The sequence below is a fragment of the Mobula birostris genome, chromosome 26, assembly GCF_030028105.1.
Source record: "Mobula birostris isolate sMobBir1 chromosome 26, sMobBir1.hap1, whole genome shotgun sequence".
In the NCBI taxonomy this organism is placed as follows: Eukaryota; Metazoa; Chordata; class Chondrichthyes; order Myliobatiformes; family Myliobatidae; genus Mobula; species Mobula birostris.
This window is the reverse complement of record NC_092395.1, coordinates 26,601,896-26,624,600: the sequence shown is the minus strand read 5'-3', so window position 1 is coordinate 26,624,600 and position 22,705 is coordinate 26,601,896. Positions and strand designations below refer to the sequence as shown.

At 45.3% G+C, this 22,705-nt stretch overlaps 1 protein-coding gene across 5 annotated transcripts in view; it reads left to right on the top strand.

Annotated features, from left to right (window-relative positions):
• Positions 1–19,749, top strand: part of ssbp4 (single stranded DNA binding protein 4) — a 161,748-nt gene extending 141,999 nt beyond the window's left edge. For all 5 annotated transcript variants that reach the window (XM_072244537.1, XM_072244538.1, XM_072244536.1 and 2 more), the window contains 10 exons: positions 2,466–2,536; positions 4,495–4,562; positions 5,559–5,607; positions 6,085–6,120; positions 6,736–6,787; positions 10,298–10,368; positions 13,702–13,780; positions 14,937–14,965; positions 17,543–17,644; positions 19,517–19,749. In XM_072244537.1, the coding sequence (XP_072100638.1) occupies positions 2,466–2,536; positions 4,495–4,562; positions 5,559–5,607; positions 6,085–6,120; positions 6,736–6,787; positions 10,298–10,368; positions 13,702–13,780; positions 14,937–14,965; positions 17,543–17,644; positions 19,517–19,546 (587 nt within the window). In that variant the 3' untranslated portion in view covers positions 19,547–19,749. The remainder of the gene's footprint in view (positions 1–2,465; positions 2,537–4,494; positions 4,563–5,558; positions 5,608–6,084; positions 6,121–6,735; positions 6,788–10,297; positions 10,369–13,701; positions 13,781–14,936; positions 14,966–17,542; positions 17,645–19,516) is intronic.
• Positions 19,750–22,705: the final 2,956 nt, after the last annotated feature.

The following is a 22,705-nucleotide window of genomic DNA, read 5'->3' as shown; positions in this document are numbered from 1 at the left end:
AATTCTGCTCATGTATCTTGCGTTCTTATAGAGTATCCACCTTCTCCTTATTAACCTGTAAATACCTGCTGATTAGTTAGTCATCCCATTTGATCTATAGTAGCATGTGATGGTTTTGTTCTCGGACATAAACAGGATAGAATGGAATCTATTCAAAGTGCAATTATCTCTGTATACTATTCAGTAAGGAGATGATGCTTTACTCCAATGTCTCCTTCCTATAGCAATTCCATAACGTTTGATTCCTTTAATAGCCAAAAATGTTCCCACCTTTGTCTTGAATGCACTCATCAAATGAACCTTTAATAAATCTGTTCAACAAATACAGATTGTTTCTCTCAGCTTACCAACACCTGAATTATGTACAACCTGTACAACTGAACAAGTGTTTGAGGACCATGGGATGAACTTGCTGGGGTCTGCAGGCTTTTCCTGTGTGGGAATTCAGTTTCCAAGTTGTGAACTGTCCTGTCTGGGTTGTGAGCAGTTCACAGGAGCAGAACCCAGCTGTAACCTGGGAGGACCAGTAATTCCCAAGGTGGGTGAAGAACCCTTTTCACATCTCCCTGAATAGCTGACCCCCATGTCAAGACTGTAATTCTATTTACCCTAGTTTTTGCAAACATCGTCACTCCAAATATCCCATCAAGTCCCAAGAGAATCTTGTGTGTTTCATGAGATCAGCTGTCATTCGAATGTAAAAGCCTCTCAAAAACACTTGGAAGTGGCACGTGTCGTAATGGTGCCTTGTACACAGAATGTGCTAACGCTGCGAATGTAGATACCCAGTAACACAATGAATGTACACACTGATTGCCACTATGAATGTAAAAAAAAACATGAACTGTTTTTTGTATTTCTGACGTAGACAGCATGTTTTATGATCAAAGATGAGCCTTGAACTAAAAATAGTTCACCTCCAACCACCAACTCGGTTCACCACTGAATTTTCAACATCCTCTTAAGGCAAGGCCTAAGTGGGGCTTTGTAACACTCAATTGCCAAATACACAGACTCTGAGTCTGCTGGGTTTTACAGGGAGGTCTTTGAGAGTGTATCAGTACCCTGAAAGTGTGAAGCCTGGAGTGTATTAGTTTCCAGAAGCATATCAGCATTCACAGGAGATTCCTGGGAGACAGTGGGATATTTATCAGTAGATCTATAGTGGCTTCCTGTAAGTACACCACTTTCACAGCAAGTTCCCAGGAGTGTTCTGTTAGAGTGTTGCCGCCCACATGGAGAACCTGGAAGGGATTCAGTATTGATAAGAGATGTCACTGAAATGTCAGTGTTTGCGGGGGCAGGGGGTGGTTATAGGTGTGTGTCAGTACTCACGGGGGACTGCAGGACTGTGTCAGTATCTACGAGGATTCCAGGGCTAAGAGACTACTTGACAGGTATATGGAGGAATTTAAGGTAGGGGCTTATATGGGAGGCAGAGTTTAAGGGTCAGCACAACATTGTGGGCCGAAGGGCCTGTACTGTGCTGTACTGTTATTCTATGTTCTACGAATGGTCGGTATGGTGGTGTACACTTTGCAGCACCAGTGGTAAGGGTTAAGTTCCCACCGTTGTCTATAAGTTCTCCCTGTGACAAAGTGGGTTTCCTCCAGGTGCTCCAGTTTCCTCCTGTCCTGATGTGACCCAAGTGCGGAGAGAGAGAGACCCTGAAGTGAGTCAAAAGTTCACTGACTTTAATGAGAACTGTTGTGGATTTAGAGGAAAAGAAAAACAATAAACGCTAGGCCAACAGGCCCATTAACTGGAGCTCTCAGACTGAAAGTTACATGGCAACACCGTGGCTGGAAGAAATAACTAGATACTAATGAGTAGCGTGGTCAAAATGGTAGTCCACTTTCCCAGGCAAGGACGAGGATAAGCAGGAGGTGTAAACGTTGCTGTGCTTTCAGTCAAGTCTCGACAAGACTAGAATGAAAAGAAGGGAGTTAAATACAACCAAGACGAAATGGTAGTTCGCTGGAACACGCACACTCATGAACGCACCTGCCGAACCCGTTCTACAGCCTGCTCGAGCGGGCGCATCAACTCTGCAGCAGGGTCCATGGTTGTGACGCCTCCCGCATTCCTCACACGTAAGGGTTAGGGTTAGTAAATTGTGGGCGTGCTGTGTTGGTGCTGGCAGTGTGGCGACACTTGGGGCTGCCCAGTACATCCTTGGGTAGAATCCTCATTCACACGTTTGATGCATTTCACTCTATGTTTCAATGTTTTGATGTACAAGTGACAGATGAAACTAATCTTTAATGTCTTTAATCTCCATATTTATGAATAATGCTGGAAATGGGTCTGTTTTTGAAATGTTCTGTAGTGTGTATTAGAACCTATAGGAGCGCCACGGGACTGTGACAGTGTTATGGGGTGTCCTAGGAATGGCCAGTATTTACGAAGGATCTTAGGGAATGTGAGAGTTTTTCTGATGGAGAATTGCTTTTGTGTTGTTTCAGGTCATCCAGGAATGGCCGGTCCGATACAGCGAATGACTGCTCCTCGAGGACTAGCTGGGATGGGACCCCAGGTACAGTTCTAATCACTCCCCTAGGTAAAACTTTGCCCTTGAGGGCCACGCTGTTCCTCCACTGTCTATGATCTTGCTTTCTCATCCTTAATGGATGATCACCGGATTCACGAATTAACCCATGGTGTGTCAGGATTATTTCTAATCTTCCTTTCCAAGTCAGTCTTAGGCTTGCAAAGGTAGAAAGCAAAAACCTGCAACTGCTTTGAAATAAAAAAAACAAAGAATGCCGGAAGTTGTTCAACAAGTCTTAGGCTACATCCACACTAGACCAGATAATTTTGAAAACACCGGTTTCGAGTAAAAACGACAGGCGTCTACACTAGGCGTTTTTCAAAATATCTCTGTCCACATTAAAACAGATATTTGGGCGAATCTACTCCTACTGGGCATGCGCAGACACATCTACAGAAAACAAGCAAAGAGGAAACAGTGTAATATTTACGTTTCCGTGGTGGGGTTGTGCTATTTCCATTTGTCAAAAACTAGAGTACCAACAACAGCAGCGAAAGAAAGTTTTCAACAATATCTTCAAGGAATACAAAGAAAACCTCTGCTGGAAAAAGCAGATCGGACTTCTTCGTTTAGACAGACAATGAAGTTGAGCTGTTCCTGTGAGTTACAAATGACTACAAAGTCAGCAAAGCAGTGGAGAATGTGGAGGTGTTTAACTCCAAACAAGCTACTAACGTAGTCAATAAAGTAAACAACACTTGCATGAAGCCGTCCTCTACCCAAGATCAACAAGAGAGTGGAATCTTCTGCTCCTAGAGCTGCGCAGTATTTCTGACATTAAAATTTTAAAGATAGACTCAATCAAATCAACATAGGGGATCTAGTCAAAAAAGCTCACTTTACAATTTAACTCTCACGCCGTTAACACTGACTGCACGTTATAACAGCCGTCCGGCAGTGCTTGCGCAGTACCAAGCAGAAGCAGAAAAAGCATTGTTGTTGTGGTGTTGTCATGACAGCATTTTAAAATCTCTCCGTTTACCCCGTCCACACTACAACGTGAAACAATCGTTTTCAAATTTACACACTCCAGAGAGTGTTTTAGAAAATCTCCGTTTTCGGGGGATGAAAACGCCGTTTCAGTGTGGACGGAGGGTCATAACGAAGAGAAAAAGTTTTGTTTTCAAAATTATCCGGGGTAGTGTGTATGTAGCCTAACTGTGTCTCTGAGGGAGGAACAAGGTAATGTACAGGTTCCTCAGCTTTGCAGAGATAAAGACAGACACAAAGAAAGTGGAGAGGGAGTGGGGGAGTGTGAGAGGATGGAAGTCTGCACTGACTCTGACTGCACACTGTCAAACTGAGCAGCAGCAAGGACCTTCATAGCTAGAGTTAATGTAGAAGCTTGAATCTACCAGGAAATGAGTGGAGCCACCCTCAGGAGCTGTCTCTCAATTCCCACTGAAGTTTTACAGTTAATCTGTGCTGCAAAGAGAATCCTTATTTCCAGCAGATGTCCCACTTGCCAAACTTTTGCCTGTGTCGAACCGCCTGATCCCATCCTGTCACAGCATCATACACAAGAGCAGCCCCTTCAGCACACCTGGCCCCTGCTGACCAAGGACCCATTTACACTAATCCCATTTTGTTCTCCCTACATTTGTATCAACCCACTCCAACGCCCCCCCCAGTCATCCACCCACAAGGAGCAATTCACAGTGGCCAATTAACCCACCAACAGTTTTCATCTGGAGAGAGCCCATGCAGAGGGAGAATGTGCAAGCACAGCCTCTTCCTCAGGGAAAGGAAATCAAAAACTAGAGGGCGTTGGTGCAAGGTGAGAGGGGAAAGGGTTAAAAAGGACCCAAGGGACAACTTTCCCACGCAGAGGGTGGTGAGTACATGGAATGAGCTGCCAGGGAAAGTAATTGAGGCAGGTATAGTGGTATCATTCTTTGCCATCCCTCACTCACTCCTGGATCTTTTGTCTTTTTCTCTTCCAGAATTACGGAGGTGCAATGCGGCCCCCACCTAACTCTTTAGGAGGCCCTGGAATGCCGGGAATGAATCTGTAAGATTTCCTAATGAATTGCAGTTTTTCGGTTGTGTGGTGATTTGGTCCTAGTCATTGGAGACAGAGACTATTGTAACATCAGTAGAAGATGCTGTGGGCCACCTCAAGGATAAAGGGAAGGTGGCATCAATTGACTACTATAGAAGATAATAAGGGTGGCCATTTGGTCCATGGCCTGTACCAGCATTTGACCAGCATTGTCTTGCTTCATTTCATTACCCTGTGAATATTACCCTTTGAAAAGTTCTTGTTGAATCTACTTCCACCCCTCTTTCCAAATCACTGCATAAAATATTCTCCATTTGGCCCTTCTGGATCTTATTTCAATCACCTTATAAACTCCATCCTTAATGAAGACAGTTTCTTCCAATTCAATCTTTCATGTCCATCCCAAATAATGTGCCATCTTCAGATCTACTCTGAACCTGCTCACCTCTATAGTGAGCAGCCTCAGTCTTGGAGAACGATCCAGTTTAGGTTTTGGTTTGGGTGCTGGTCGGAATGATCCAAATGGCCGCCTGCAGCCTCAGTGATTGCCCTGCGAAACCCTTCAGCACTGACGCCAGCATCTCAGCCACATCAGCACAACTCAAAGCACCTTACTGCTAATGGGATACATCTGCAGTGCACTCGCTGTAAAGTAGGAAATGCAGCAGGCAACTGACACACAAGCAGCAAAGTAAAATGACCAAAGAGATAGTTTCAGTTGTTTGGAAAAAGTTTAGAAATTGTATGCTTGGTGTTAAAGGATGAATAAAGAGACTTCTCAGAAGCAAAGGCAACATTTGGGTCAGAAGAAATTGTGATCCAGATGTTGTTGTGGGTTCTCCAGTGATGGTCTCCAATGAAGGGTCTGTCCATGACAGTCTCCCATTTAAAACCTCCGTATTGGGGAGTGCTGTCTGTTATCAGGAGCATTCACTTGTCTGAGTGATTGGCAAGAGTATTCCTCCTGTATGATATCTGTAACACAAAGGTGTGTTTTGATTACAGGGGTCCAGGTGGTGGGAGATCATGGCCAAACCCACCCAATGCTAATTCGGTAAGTAACCAATGATTAGGTGTCAGCAGGAATCAGAGAAACCAAATAATCCTCCAACAATGATGTGATCGGTTCCCCTTTTCCAACCCCATCACAGTCAGTCTGTTGTTTTGGTGTCAATACTCCAAGCCCTATTCCTGCCAGTTATCCAATCTTATCACTGAGTTCTTCTTCTGGTTGGTTAATGGTTTTACAATAGGACTCGAGTTCATTCTGAAAACAATGTAAATTGGCAGTGACCTTTGTGTCCATAACTGCGAAACAGCTCAGAAATGGAGATACCTAACGTTGCATACACTGACATTAGAATGAGATCAGCCATGAACTTACTGAAAGGTGACCTACTCCTATGTTCTTATAGATTGTATCTTCAGTTAAGCGGGTCCAACAATGGCTATAACGTAGGAGTGTTGCTAGACCTGAAGTCTCCAGTAATGGAGGTTCATTGCTAATGGTTTGCCTCTTTCTTCGCCCCAGATACCATATTCCTCATCATCACCGGGCAGCTATGTGGTGAGTTTATTGTCCTCAGAAAAATGCACGTCCTGCTAGATGGGCAAAGGCCTGCTCACACCACCCCTGCACCAAAGTCCACACCCTCTAGCCCATACCTGCCTTCACCAATCGTCCCTCCCTGCACACCCCACAGCCAGCTCCTCTCTCCTCCTCAAATTCCTCTCCTGCAGTTCTCCCCCACCCCGTGGTCCCCCCTCCTCATTCGCTTCCCATCACAGTTTACACCACTACCATCCCAATGCAAGCCCCTCCCTGGATGCACCCCTTCCCTCCTTTCTGCCCATTCCCTCTCCTGCACATTCTGTCTGATGCACCCATACCCTGTAAGCCTCCCCAAGCCCCCTTCCACAAGGCCATTAACCACACTGAGCCCTTCCCCTTCCAATGTCCACCCTTTCCTGACTGGTTTTGTTCCACGCCCACCACTGAACAGCAGATATTTCTCCAGCTTTTACTCCCTACCTCCCCCAGTTCTCCCTCAGTCACTCTAAGCTCCATTCCTCTCCCTCCTCCTCCCCTCCGCGACAGAGTAGGATTCTCCAATACCATTCGCACCCCTCCCATGTTGCCCTTAGTTAACCTGTTTTTTTTCCCATGTGATCTCTCTCTCAGGGTCCACCGGGCAGCGGACCCCCAGGAACGCCAATCATTCCCAGCCCTGGAGGTAATGAATCTCGTCCCTCTTTTGGTTCTTAGGAAGCGACGGTGATGGAGGATAATGAAGTTATAGGGGTGTCGGAGTGGTGTTGGGTTGTGATTCATAACACTGTCAGGTCATTCAGTCCCACCTGTTGGAATGCATCAGTACCCAGGCCCTATCTCTGCCTACTTTGAACCCCGTGCACCGAGCATCCTCCCAGATGGCGCGTGCTGCTGTGTTACACGTTCTGCCATGACGCAGCCTTGAGACCTGTTTAAAGACTGGAAAATGGTCTCTTCCAATTATTGTGCCTGCTGCTTTTGAAGGGCAGTCCGGAGGATGGGATGGGCAGGGATGGCAACAAGCTGAACCACGTGGCCAACTCTTTGACACGGATTGTTTTGAGTGCTGAGACCTCAGCGGTGTTGGGCTGAACCCTTTGAAGAAATTTCTCATTGAATCCAGGTCCGTGCGGCTCAGTCGCCTGACTTGAGCCATCTTCTGGGATTACCTTCCATGTCATTCCACACGGCACAGAGGGGTTTACTGTATAGGCTGCCCCAACAATACTCCGCTTCCTACCCCAGCCTGTGGTCTGCACATGCAGTGTTAGTCCATTCTGCCACGGGGGGCATCTCGCTGTGTTGGAATCCCCCCCTTTAATGTGAGGAGACAGAATGGAGAGCATTGCACAAATCCCACGTGATAGTTCAGAAGGTGGTTCATGAATCCACACACTGTCTATAATTGGGTCTAGCCTTGGTTCTGGCCAAGGTGGGTCTAGTCCTGGATCTGGCCCAGCTGGGTTCAGGCAGTGGCCTGATCAAAAAGTTCATCTAAGCCATCAATCTGATCCACTTCTAATGTTCTGTTCATATCTGGGTGTCCCGGCAGAGTGACCATACAATGTCCACAGGATTACTGGTGACCTTCCAGGACGGGTGAGTCCCACAGGGACCAGAGTGTGTCCTGGCAAGTGAGTGGGACATCTTAATGTCAGCTGTTTTGTTGATGTTTCCAATTATTTAAAAAATGAAAATTACAGCTTAAATACAGACTAAAGCTGCCTCATCCTGTACCCCTGTACTGCTGTGATACCTCCTCACATATTCTATGTGTCAGGAGAAGATGTCTGTTTTTTCAAGGTTCGGGATTGCTTAATATTTCCAGTACACAAGTGTAAAGAACAGAATAACTGATACTCTGGATCAAGTGCAGCACAAAAAACACAATGACTATACATACATAAGATAGCTTCTATACATAGATTGATCGTACATTCATAAAGTGACACTAGGCACAGGAGTGTCTATACCTGACAGGAAATGATAAAGTAGTGGTGGTGGGTTTGATTAGTGGGTGAAAGTGTTGATCAGCCTAACTGCTTGTGGAAAGTCTAGTGATCCTGGCATAGATGCTAAGTAGCCTCTCCCTGGTGAGAGCGGAACAGTGTATGAGCAGGGTGGGTGGGATCCTTCATGATGTTACTGCCCCTTTTCTGGCACCTTTCTCTATATACGTCCTTGATGGTGGGTAGACTGGTGCCGATGATGCGTTGGGCAGTTTTGACTGCCGTTTGTGGAGCCTTCCTGTCCGCCACAGTACATTTTCCCTACCAAGCAGTGATGCAACATGTTACGATGCTCTCTGCTATGTATCTGTAGAATGAAGTGAGTATGGATGTGCTAAGTCCAGCTCTCTTCAGCCTGCTCAGAGAGTAGAGACATTGGTGAGCTGTCCTGATTGTGTAGAATGCGTTTTGGGACCATGAGAGTTTGTGCTAGATGTGCACTCCCAGGGATTTGATAATGTTGGCAGTTTCCATTGCTGTGCTGCTGATGTAGAAGGGCGGAGGGATGTGAGTGGTACAAGTTCTCCTGAAGTCGATAGCTATCTCCCTTGTCTTGTTGATGCTGAGGGAGAGATTATTTGCCTGGCACCAGGCCTCCAGCACTTCCACCTCCTCTCTGTAAACTGTCTCATCATTGTTGGTGATGAGCCCCACCACTGTCGTGTCATCAGCAAACTTGACAATGCGATCACTCGGATGTTCGGCCGTGCAGTCATGTGTTAGCAGAGCATACAGCAATGGGCTCAGCACACAGCCCCTGTGTAGAGGATGATGGAAAGGGAGGAGCGGTTGTACAGTACATCCTGACTATCTGAGCTCTACTGGTTAGGAAGTCCAACACCCAGTTGCATAGTGGTGTATTCAGACCGACATTAGGAGTTTTTTCGCCAGGTTCTGTGGGACAGTAGTGTTGCCGGCTGAACTGAAATCCAGAAACAGAATTCTGACATAAGTGCCCTTGTTTTCTAAGTGTGTTAGGGCCAGGTGCATGACAGATGCTATGGCATCTGCCGTGGAGCGTTTCTGTTGGTAAGCATATTGATGATTGTCCGATGTGGCAGGAATGGAGCTTTTGATGTGTCCCATTACCAGCCATTTAAAGCACTTTACGATGATTGGTGTCAATGCCACCAGGAAGGAGTCGTTTAGTTCTGAAGGTGTAGAGTTCTTTGGTACAGGGATGATGCTGGTTGATTTGAAGCAGGTGGGGACAGCAGCCTGGAGGAGTGGAGTGTTGAAGATGTCAGTGAGCTGGTGTGCACACTCCCCGAGTACTCGGCTGGCTGCCCTACAGGAGTTGATACTTATTGTGTTTAAATGTGTTTTGATTCCTGGTCAATGCAGCAATGAAACTGTTCAAAGTTCCGTCACACAGATCAGAAAGGAGCATTTTGTTCTGAGCCATACTGGGACAGAGTGTGCTAAAGAGTTCGTCTCTGCTCACTGCTTCTTCTGGGTATGAGGTGAGGGTCAGAAATGTGGATCATTCCAATAGGAATGCTGCTTGATTGTGGTTTGAAAGGATTGTGTTTAAGAGCCAAGAGGTAATGTTACAGCTATATAGGACCCTGGTCAGACCCCACTTGGAGTACTGTGCTCAGTTCCGGTCACCTCACTACAGGAAGGATGTGGAAACTATAGAAAGGGTGCAGAGGAGATTTACAAGGATGTTGCTTGGATTGGGGAGCATGCCTTATGAGAATAGGTTGAGTGAATGAACTTGGCCTTTTTTTCTTGGAGCGACAGAGGATGCCAGGTGACCTGACAGAGGTGTATAAGATGATGAGAGGCATTGATCGTGTGGATAGTCAGAGGCTTTTCCCCAGGGCTGAAATGGCTAGCACAAGAGGGCATAGTTTTAAAGTGCTTGGAAGTAGGTACAGAGGAGATGCCAGGGGTAAGTTTTTTACACAGAGAGTGGTGAGTGCATGGAATGGGCTGCCAGCGACAGCGGTGGAGGCGGATACAATAGGGTCTTTTAAGAGACTCCCGGATAGGTGCATGGAGCTTAGAAAAATAGAGGGCTATGGGTAACCTTAGGTAATTTCAAAAGTAAGTACATGTTTGGCACAGCATTGTAGGCTGAAGGGCCTGTTTTGTGCTGTAGTTTTTTCTGTTTCTATGAAACTCCAGGAACCTCCAAGTCCTGCCTTTAACCTTTGTCTTTTGCTATTTTTTATCAGATTCTACCAACTCCAGTGAGAACATGTACACGATGATGAATCCCATTGGGCCTGGAGGGAATCGACCGGGAGTAAGTCTGAGGGAAGTGGCTCTGTGGGGCAGTCTACCTGTGATTCTGAGAGCTCTGGATCTCTGGTCCGTGCTCAGGGTCAGATTTGCAAGGAGAATTGTGTCAGGTTGTGTTTTCTGCAGCGAAACAGCTGATAGGTATAGACTGTCCAGATTTATTTGAGCGTTCTGAGTGGGGCAAACAAGGGGGTGTTTTTACCCAATGTAACTCAGCAGCTTCAGGAGGGGAAGATAACTCCAACCCTTTAATGTCACCTCTGCTCATCTCATTGCATCAGCTACTGAACCCTGGTGCACACCATCGTTACCCTTGGATTTGTCTGCTTCCCATCTCACCAGGAATATATTCCTGATTGTATAGCATGTGTTTTGGGACCATGAGAGTTTGTGCACTCCCGGGAGTTTGAAAATGTTAGCAGTTTCCACTGCTGTGTCACTGATACAGAAGGGTGCAGAGGTTGTGAGTGGGGCAAGTTCTCCTGAAGTCAATACCTTGTTGATATTGAGGAAGTGGTTATCTGCCTGGCGCCTGGCCTCGAGCACTTCCACCTTCTCTCTGTGAGCTGTCTCAATGTTGTTGGTGATGAGCCCCACCACTGTCCTGTCATCGGCAAACTTGACAGTGTGATCACTGGGGTGTTTGGCCTTGCAGTCATGATTTAGCGGAGGGTATAGCAATGGGCTCAGCACACAGCCCCAGGGGGGGAGGGGGTTGGCACCCATGTTGTGGATGATGGGGTAGGGAGGAGCAGGTGGTGCATCCTGACTATCTGAGATCTGTTGGTTAGGGGAAGTTCCAACACCCTGTTACACGATGGTGTATTTAGATCGGCATGTGGGAGCTTGTTCACCACAGTCTGTGGGACAACAGTGTTGAATGCTGAACTGTGTGTCGCGTGAATAAAATTGAGCTCATCCAAAAGTCCGCTGCTCCTGTGCTCTGTCTGCGAGCTTATTGATCAACATTTCAGTCCCCTCAGTCATTCCCAGATTGAACCATGGGCGCCTGTGCTTTGACCCCTTCTTTCTAGATCTTAAATCCTACACCCACAACCGTGCTTTTGGTCACTAATTTTATTCGATTTGAAGTTTCTTGGACCATTTTGTTAAAAGTGCTGCATAACCATGATGTCTAGGAAAGCAGGCAAAAATCTTAGAACACTTCAAGCATAGAAGGAGGCTGTTTGATCCACCTTTCCTACTGTGGAAATCCCATCCATATTACTCTTTCACTCTGAAAATTATCCTTTCTTAATGCCTAGCCTAATCCTTCTTTGAAAGCACCAATTGATTCCTTCCATTTTCCTCACAAAATTAGCTCCAAATCAACGGTCAACCTTCTGAATTCTTTTGCTGAAAATTTTAGATCAGTGCCCCCCAGTCCTTGGAACAGCTTCCACATATTTAGGACCAAGCGCTGGCTGCTTGTGTCCTCAAACAGGAAATGATCAGGAAGCTCATTCCCAAAAGTACAATACTGCAGATGCTGGAAATCCAAAATAAAACCAGAAAGATGGAAATAGTCAGCAGGTCAGGCAGCACCTGTGGGGAGAGAAACAGAGTTAGCATTTCTGGGTGATATCAGTTTTGATCTTATAATTGAGGCCCTCATTGGTTAGGGTGGACCATGGATGTGGCATCTCAGCTGTCTATATGATACACAAGCCTGGGTAATATGATACAGAGAGCAAGCTGTTGCCCATGCAGCAGGTGCCGCCTCTCCACTCAGCTGATGAATGAATCCAAAGGAATGGCAGAGACCGATACAGTTTGTCACCAGTGGCATCGCAGGAGTTGCCAGTCAGCGTTGGACTGCCCTAGGGACTCCAGCTCTGGAGCTTTCCCCATCAGTGGGTATAGCTGCAAGGCAGCAGAGATTTGAGATCAGGGTTTTCCTTCTGCTAGATGAGATGCCAACCACAGCCAACAAGACCCATCTGCCTGAAATGACTGGTTTTAATGCACCAGTAAGCTGCCTTTGCCCCTTCTCCTGAGAGTAGAAAAGGTTCTGCTGGGCTTAGTAGCTAAGCCACACAAGAAGGCTAGGAGTTGCACTTGGTTGTCAGAGGCTATTTGAGATATATGCCACTGGGAGCATTTAATAGACAGTAGGAGCTTATCCCCAACACCACTCCAGCTATAGAAATCTTAAGGAACCAATCATATAATTATTATAATAATATATGTTGCAGTACTACTGATATCTCATAAGGGGTAAGAGCAGAACTCAATGTCCTTCTTTAAACCCTGGCAGCAAGCAGGATGGTTGGTTTAATACCCGTGCATCAATAGGTCTATGCAACAGTGCAACATTATTCAATATTACTGAGGAAATCTTCAAAAGGTGATGCCTCAAAAAGGTAGCAGGCATCATTAAGGACCCCCATCACCTCTTCTCGTTGCTACCATCCGGGAGGAGGTACTGGAGGCTGATGACGCATACTTAACAATTTAGGAACAAGTAAACTCCTCTAGTTTTATTACGAAGGCTTCCTTCACCATGCGATCCCAAAAGCCATTGGCACGACACAGTAGTTCTGTGCCGTCAAAGTCAATCCTATGGCCGTAGTGAATGCAATGTTCTGCTACTGCCAATGAAATAAAATTAGAAGAAAAGAATTTTAACAAAGACGAAGGTCTTGCTCAAACTAAGCACTAAAACTCTAGGCGTTGTCTGGAACCAGACTAGGGCATCGTCCCTGATGAAGGTGCCGGAGTTTGTCATTGATACAAGGTAGGAGGTGGAAACCTGATTGGATGAGGACAAACCAATCAGGAGGGACGGACGATGGGGGTATAAATACCACCAGACTAGACATGCCCAGGCACCATCCCTGATGAAGATGGCAGAGTTTGTCATCGAAACGTCGGTTAAAATCGAGATACCTGTACCCGGCTGGAAGCCCAAGAAGAGTTTATTTGTCATAGATGCTGGGAAAACGCTAGATCCCTTTTCAATTTAGGAACAGCTTCTTCCCCTCTGCCATCATATTTCTGAAGTCCATGATCCTATGAACACTACCTCGTCATTTTGCACTGTTTATGTCCTTATTTATATTTCTTATTTGTAACATTTTATACATTGCACTGTACTGCTGCCGTAAGACAACACATTTCATGACATATGTCAGTGATGATAAACCTGATTCTAATCCTGCTTCACTGGTGTCAGCTTGAGTTTGTGGATTGGGCTCAAGCCTATTATTATCTAAGGAGATCTGTGCTTCCCACTGAGCAGAAAAAACTAACATGCCTTGTGGTCCCTACACACAGACCCCTGCATTGAGTGGCATGGAGCAGCAGGTAACTTGTCTCTTCCTTATCTCTCTTTCAGTTCCCAATGGGTCCTGGAGCTGAGGGTCCTCTTGGTGGAATGGCAGGCATGGAGCCTCATCACATGAACGGAACGCTAGGTAATGGCCGGTGATGTAAAGTGATCCTGTAGTAATGTAGAGTAGTGGGCCTGGAGTAAAAGTAATTCAGGCTGGCAACACATAGCCTGAAGGCCTGGAGTAACAAAATAAGGAAAACTTGGGCTTGGAGTAGAACAAAGTAATGTAGACAAGACCCTGGAATAAAACAAATAACGTAGGCTTGGACCCGAATTAGCAGACATGAGCCTGGAGCGACACAGAATAATATAAATTAAAAACCCGATTAACATTCATAGAGTCATAGCGAAGTACAGCACAGAAACAGGCCCTTTGGCCCATCTAGTCTGTGTCAAACCATTTAAGCTGCCTACTCCCATTGACCTGTACCAGGACCATACCCCTCCATACCCCTACCATCCATGTACCTATCCAAACTTCTCTCAAACATTGAAATTGAGCTTGTAGGCACCACTTGCTCTGGCAGCTCGTTCCACACTCTCTTGACCCTCTGTCTGAGTGAAGAAATTTCCCCTCATGTTCCCCTTAAACTTTTCACCTTTCACCCTTAACCCATGACCTCCAGTTGTTGTCTCACCCAACCTCAGTGGAAAAAGCCTACTTGCATTTATCCTATCTGTACCCCTCATTATTTTTTTATATCTCTATCACATCTCCTCTCAACCTTCTACGTTTCAGGAAATAAAGTCCTAAACTATTCAATCTTTCAGTAACCATAGATTATGGAACTGGATAACATGCAGTTGGGCTTGGAGTAACAAGCGGAATTTATTGTCATATGCAGAAGTACTGTGAGGTACAGGTAGAGTACAATGAAAAGCTTGCTTGCATCAGTGTGCAGTAACATGGGCGTACAGCTATAACAATGTAATGCAGCCCAGAACTGCCTTATGTTCGGTGGTTTCCAGAGTAACATTATCATGGACATATGGACAATGCAATTCATGAAGATCAGGGGGCAGAGGGAATGAAGATCCAATAGTGGTGGCATTGGAGTGAAAAGTGTTAGAGCCTTTCTCCCCTCCTTTGGGCTCCATGGTGCCTTGCCACCTCCATTTGGGAACTAGATGATCATTACACCCTTTTCTGTTCACTCTTGGTGTTGGAGCCAAGGATTTGAGCTTTTAAATGAGCCAAGATGAGAGGGAGCAACTAACAGTCTTTCTGTGTCTTTCAGGTTCTGGTGATATCGATGGATTGTCAAAGGTATGTTGGTGCCTGAGGGCTATAGGTCACATGTTGCAGATCACACAGACTTTGTTGGCCTTCTTGTTATATAAATTCTAAATTCAGAAACAGACCTTCTGCTCTGAGCTCGTGTTTCTGCCCCACAGTGATCTTCTCCCATCCATTTCCACTTCACCCCACCACATCTCCTCTCACCCTTGTATGTTTAGTGAGCTCCCCCTTAAACCCTACTCTGCTGCTCACATTATGCCTCTCAGTAAGAGCGAGATCCACATTCTGCCAACTCTCCAGGCAATAGAGCTTTCTCTTGAGTTCCAGACGAGGTGGATCAATCACCATCTTATTGAAGTTGCCGAGTGTAGAGTTAGAAGCACCTCCTTGTTTACTGAAGTCCGTCATCACTTAAAGTTTTTTTTAGCTGTCCTCCCTCCACCTGTTTACTTGACTAGTTAAAGAGAAGAACCCCACCTAACCAGTTCCGTCATTCCTGCTAGTTGCAGCTCAGACTTTCAGAATACTTGCCAGAAGGCTCTTTCTCCAGTGGTGGCGAGTGATACCCTCATTGTGGGACAGTGCAACATTTCTGAATGTGTGGGCCCGATCAACTGTAAGAGTTATCCCTCAACTCTGATCCAGAATAATGTTCCTGCTGTCAAATTTTCCTTCATAATCCGCCGCCTTCTGTGATCAGAAATATCTCGTGAGTCTTTTTACGTCTTCAGCACGTCCCAAAGTGCCTCACAGCCACTGAAGTACTTCTTGAAATTTAGTCACTGCTGTAATTTAGTTAGAAAGTCAACAAATAAATAATTATTCATGGCAGGCTTCCATACAGCAGTAATAATGACCAGATAATCTGCTTTAGCTGTTGATGGAGAAGTGAGTCATGTCCAGGAAATTGAGAGCTCCACTCATGTTCTACTTGGAATAGTAGCTGTGGGACTTTGGATTCTAATGATCTGAATAACACTGGCTTTCCAAGCATAGTCTACAGTCTCCTCTGGGTCAATTAGAGAATCAGGTCGTCAGCCTTACAGCTCTGACGCTAATCTACGTACAGGCCACCCTGGGTAACACTTTGACAGAAGTCCTTTAGTCTACTTTTGTCCCTTAAAAGTAAATGCACTTAAAAATCACTCAATGTGGTAACCATACCTTCACAGATTGGTAATGAATGGTATCAGACACACAGAAAACTGATAAAAACAATAACAATTACTAAAAATGGAAAGAGGCAGGAAACTGCATACTGCTATTATTTGTAAGAACAAATGCAATTGTGTACATCGGACTAGAATTGAATCATTTTATGGGAGCTCATGCACATGCAGGAGTGTCCATAAGTCAGGCATTCTTAATCCAGAGACGGCTTGAAGCAGCCTTCCTGTAAGAGGTCTAAGAATGGGAGAATCCCTGTTTAAACATAACCTCTAGTATCATTTCCAAAACTTAATGTAAAACTGTGTTCAGACTCCATCTAGTGACTGTTTGCTGCAACTACATCCACAGATGCTTTCCATATATAAAAATATTTGATTCTCCATTCAAGATTCAAGATTGTTTAGTGACATTTCCTGTGCACAGCTGTAAAGGAGAATAAAATAATTGCTACTCCGGATCTGATGGTCACAGAAAAAACTCAAAAGATAAAGAAAACAATAGCAATTTTTGTAAAAACACTATAAATATAAATACATAAATTGATTGTATGTCCATAAAGTGATGCGAGGCTGTACTTAAGGTGACTGACATGAAATAAGGTAATGGTGGAGTTAGTGGATGGAGGCATTGATCAGTCTTACTGCTTCGGGAAGGTAACTGTTTTCGAGTCTGGTGGTCCTGGCAGGGATGCTACATAGCCTCCTCCCTGACGGACAGGGTGGCTGGGTTCCTTCATGATGTTACTGGCTCTTTCTAGGCACCTTTCTGTATATATGTCCTTGCTGGCAGGTAGGCAGGCGCTTGGTGATGTGATGGGTAGTTGTAATGCCTTCATGGCCGCTGCAGTGGAGTTTCTATACCAAGCAGTGATGTAACTTGTCAGGATGCTTTCCACTTCGCATCTGTAGAAAGACGTGAATATGGATGTGCAGTCCAGCTCTCATCAGCCTCCTCAGAAAGTAGAGGCATTGATGAGCTTTCTTGACTGTGTAGGATGTGTTCTGGGACCAAGAGAGGTTGTGTCTGATGTGCACTCCCAGGAGTTTGAGACTGCTCGCAGTTTCCACTGCTGTGTCACTGACATAGAGACCGGTATGAGTTGTGCCAGTTCTCCTGAAGTCGATAACCATCTCCTATGTCCTTTTGGCATTAAGGAAGAGGTTATTTGCCTGGCATCATGCCTCCAGCTCTTCCATCTCTTCTTGTTAAACCTTCTCAACATCGTTGATGACAAGCCGCACCACTGTCGTGTCATCGGCGAATGATGATGTGATTGCTCAGGTGTTTGGCCCTGAAGTCGTGGATGAATTATTCCCTTATACCTGTAATTCGTAATGGTTTACAGTGAATGTGATTCAAACATTGATGTAGGAAAACAGAGTTAATGATGAGATTGCTTGATACTCACCGTGTCTGTCATCCCTTTCAATTTAGAATTCCCCGAACAATATGACAGGGATCAGCAATCCTCCTGGAACTCCACGTGATGATGGCGAGATGGCAGGAAACTTTTTAAACCCTTTCCAAAATGAAAGTGTAAGTTAAGCCACAGATTGTCTGTCCATCTACTCTCCCACTCTCTCTCCCCGCCTCTCTTACTCATTTTCTCTCTGTCTCTGTCTCTCTCTCTTTCCCCTCTCTCTTCCTCTCTCACTCTCTTTCTGTCTCTGTCTCTCTCTCTCCCTCTCTCTCTCCACCTCTCTCTCTCTCTTTCTCTCTCTCTCTCCCCCTCCCCCTCTCTCCCCTTCCCTCTCCCTCTCTCTCCTTCCCTCTCCCTCTCTCTCCTTCCCTCTCCCTCTCTCTCACTCTATCCCCCTCTCCCTCTCTCTCTCTCCTTCACCCTCTCTCTCCCTGTGTCTAGGTCTCTTTCTCCTTTTCTCTGTCTGCCACTTTGCTCAGCACTTTGGTAGAAGAAATAAAAGGGTAGACTATTCAAAATTCAAAAATGAGGTGCAAAGGTCTTGGGAGTCCTCATGCAAGATTCCCTAAAGTTTAGTTTGTAAGTTGAGTTGGTGGTAAGGAAGACAAATGCGATGTTAGGATTCATTTTGAGAGGTCCAGAACATAAAAGCAAGGATGTAATGTTGAGACTTTATAAAGCACTGGTGAGGCCTCACTTGGAGTATTGTGAGCAGTTTTGGGCCCATTATCTAAGAAAGAATGTGTTGACATCAGAGAGGGTTCAAAGGAGGTTCACAAAAATGATTCCAGGATATGATGGCTCTGGGCCTGTATTCACTGGAATTAGAAGAGTGAGGGGTGACCTCACTGAAACCTATTGAACGGAGAAAAGCTTTGATGGAGTGGATGTGGCGAGGGTATTTCATATGGTAGGGTAGTCTAAGACTAGAGGACCCAGCCTCAGAATAGGGAGGTGTCCTTCTAGAACAGAGATGAGGAGGAATTTCTTTAGCCAGAGAGTGGTGAATCTGTGGAATTCGTTGCCTCAGGCAGCTGCGGAGGCCACGTCTTTGGGTTTATTTAAGGCAGACGTTGATAAATTCTTGATTGATCAGAGTATGAAGGGATACAGGGAGACAGCAGGAGATTGGGGCTGAGAGAGAAAATGGATCAGCCATGATGAAATAGCAGAGTACACTCCTTGGGACAAATGGCCTAATTCTGCTCCTATATCTTATGGTCTTATGACTATTTTGCAAATTCCATTTTTCATCATTTCCACTGGCCATGTCCTGCTGCTCTACATTTCACAACTTCCATAATCTTTTGCCCATGTCTTCACTCTCTAGCTCATTAGCAGATGACCTTGTTTTCAGCTTATTCCCACGCTTACCCCAGTTTTACCCTCCCTCCCCCACACTCCCTGCTTTCTCTCGTCTCCTTCCGGATTCTGACCAAGCATCTTCAACCTGAAAGGTTGATTCTATTTGTCTTCCCGCTGCTGAGTATCTCCTACATTTTCCACTTTTGATTAAGATTTCCACTGTCTGCAGTTATTTCTGATTGTCACTTAACTTACGTCTCCAACAGTAACCTCTTCTAAACCTAGAGGTTATTGGGCTGAAATCAGGAACAAGAACAGTGATATCTCAACTGTGTTTCCTTCCCTAAAGCTAATTAATGAACCTGACCAGGTTTACAGCAATCCATCAGCTCAGTAATCATACATACCCATGGATATTTAAAAAACTAAATGTCCAAGAAAGCCACAGTTTGAACATGTGGGTTTATTTCCATGTGGTTTTGTTAAAAAAATAAACTTTGCATGCTAATTTTCTAAGGCATTTGTTGGGAAAAGTGTGGAGGAGATTTACAGGAATAACTCTAGTATAAAGCTGTCAGGAGATGTGGAAAAACTGAGGCTGTTCTCCTTAAGGCAAGATCTGATGACATTTCTTTGGCGAAGGAGGAGAAGCTGTTTCTAATGACCGTGTTTTCTTTCCCCAGTACTCCCCAAGTATGACGATGAGTGTGTGAGCAAGTCCTACACACTCTCTCTTCTGATCCTCGTGCAATCCCACTAGAAATGAGAAGAAAGCGTGGATGGCCATTTGCTATTGAAACTAAACAATATTTAATGGACAATTACCTGCGCAGTTGTGTCTGCTGCACTGTGCTGTAGTTAAGTTGGAAGGAAGTCTGAGGCCTGTTGGAGGAATGGAAGATGTTATATTTAAGCATGGGGCTGAGGGGGGAGGGGAGGGGATGGCATGGGGAGGGCGATCAAAGATATTTTACTGTTTTAGTACTTTCTTTTGTATAAAAAATGTTGTTCATTCAGATGACAAAGATACATAAAGGCCTTGGTCCTGGGGCAGGCCCAAGCCGGCACAGTATGTGGGTATTTCAGTTACATGGTGCTGTGATAACCAAGCAACACCATTCTGTCTTTATCTTGACCTAGGGAAGGGGCAATGGAGGGATGATAGGCATTTCATGTTTTACTGGAACATCCAGTGGTCTCCAGTCCAGTAGAGTCCTCTCAGGTTTTGGTGGGCAGAAGGACCTCTTTCCACAGAATATCACTTTGAGAGGTCTGGGGGCAGCCAAGGAGTTGAGTCTTCTGACTGTAGGCTTGGCCTCTGCAGTTGGAAGCTCTTTCTGCATGCTTTAGCAGTTTTTGGGCTGTGCAGCAAAGGTCACAATTCGGACAGAGGCCCTCGCTCCTCAACACGCCACCCCTGAGAGCTCCTCTCCATCTTTTCTGTATCTGCATCTTTGCCCATGAAGAATTCCTTCAAACTTCACCTCAAATCCAAGCTTCTTGGAAGTTAAAATTCTTCCTGCTGTTTAGATGCATGTGAATGAATATTTATAATTTTAAGTGTTCATTGTCCCTGGGCTCATGTCTATAAAGCACCGAATCTGCACTGATCTTTTGAACTTTTCCCATTGTCTGGACGGTGAAAACATCACAGCACAGATCCGAAGGTTCTTAGTTCTGCTCCTTGATCAGCCATTAACCTAGGGAAAGCCCAGCAAACTTGTCTTTATGGACAAATACGGCCGTGTGGGAGATGAAAATGCCTATGGTGCTGTTCAACCCTTGCTCACCAGCACATGAACCAGACCCCAGATTCACCTGAAAGCTAACTACTGTTTTGACCAGAAGGGGCTTCCTTGTAAATATTGTAATCACTTACTGTCAAATGGCTTCTTTCAAAAATTCTGGAATAGATTTGGTACTTGGAGCTCGTACTGATATGAATTATGTATGCCCTGAGTCCCTGCTGCCCACTGGATTCAACAAAAGACCTTGGCCTCACTAACCAACTTCACACTGGAGCAACCACAACTGCCATATGTGTGGCACTTATCTTGTGGATTGCTAAAAGTCTTCAATTGCAAAATGACCAGTTGTCTGATAGCATGGCTTCAGTTGTTAGTGTTGGCTCAGATTCTAGGAGGTACTCCAGGGTTTCTGAGGGGTTGTCAGCATCTACCAAAGAGGTTTGAGCTGGGGGGCTTGGCCCTTAGTCTAAATGACAATAGATTATGTTCATCTCAAGTGTATCAACCATAGAAGGAGATGGATGTGTGGACCTTACTGGGGCATCCAAAAACATCAACAAAGCAGAATATGGTGAAATAGCTGAATGGTTGTCCACAAATAGGGCTATTAAGTGAAAGTCCTTGGTGCAATTTAAGCATAAGTTTGTTGAGTATTGATGGGTAGAAACATTAGACTTTTAAGATTAGGTGAGCTAAACGGTTCTCCTTGCCCAGCTAAAACAAAAACCTTGCAAGTTCCCCAAATGAACCAGAGTTTTCCTGTTCTGAATGTTCCATATCACAGTTAAATCGGCTCCACCTCTGGGGATCTCCCTCTCTGCTATCTGCCTTCCTTCACAAACCTTATGTCCAACAGAACTGAATACTTCCTGCAGTTCACCGACTGTCACCCCCACAACATAACCAGCAACCTCCAGCTTAGTTCACATTCACCTGTTTCCTCATTTAGAAGGGCCTTTGCAAAATTTTCACTACTACAGTCTAGGTAAGATGCAGGCCTGCGGCCGGTGTATCTATCATCCATTTCTTGATCATTGTACAGTCTCAGAGGAGGTTGTTCCTCATCTCTCTCTCTCTCTCTCTCTCTCTCTCTCTATATATATATATATCTATATATATACACACACTGCAGATGCATGCTCTCTATCAACGTAGTAAAGTCTTCACATTTTTCTTTGCAAACACATTGCCATGACACTTGCTCGCTCACTGTCTCTGCTCACACATATTTCCTGCCCCCTGAAGATCCACTCCCTCTCACCTCAGGTCTGTGATGTCTCACCTAAGGACCTATTCACCATGAAGTCACAGTGACCACAATATGCTAAAGTTTGCTTCCATCTTTAGATTTTATGGTGTTGAATCCCCGTTTTTCTGTTTGATTCTGTTGCTGCTTGTACTTTGACACCAGCCTTTGCTTTGTGTGACCGTAGCTGGAAGAGGAAGATTCCCACAGACCGACATTCCAGAGTGGACATTACTGAGAATATCAATAAGGAGGGACCATTGTGGGGTTGCAAAATGGCAGAGTTTCATGGGGAGTGTCATGTTGCTGAGAGGCTTTGTGTTGAAATCTCCACCAGGATGCCATGAATTAGCAAGGAGAGGGTTCAGAATAAGAGCAGAGCCAAGATTTGTCTGTACAAACCCTGGAGATATTCAGAACTGAGCAAAATTGTTAAGGGAGGAGGGCAGCTTCAGTGGTCTAGCCCCTCATCATCAGAGTCAGCCTGATAACCCAACTAGGTTATCATGACATCCTCTCCCTTTGAGAGGGATCCTGCATGATAGAATCCGAGAGCCTGCTAGCCTCCATTTAATACCCTCTGGGTCCTGCACATCCTGTTCACCTGGATTCAATGCCCCCCCCACCCCAGTTTCTACATAGTAGATTACAGAAACCCCTGGGTCCTTTGCCTTTGATCCCATACCTATGGGTCCTGCACACTTGGGCATTGCAGTCCCCTCGACCCTGCTCCTGCCAAGGTCCTGAACACACTTGGATTCCCCCTTCCTGAATCACTTCCGGGATCCCACACTCTTGATGGGAACAGAGAAAATCAAGCTTGAACTCAGAGCTGATAACATTTTAGCCGAATTGAAATCATAGTTATTACTTAAACT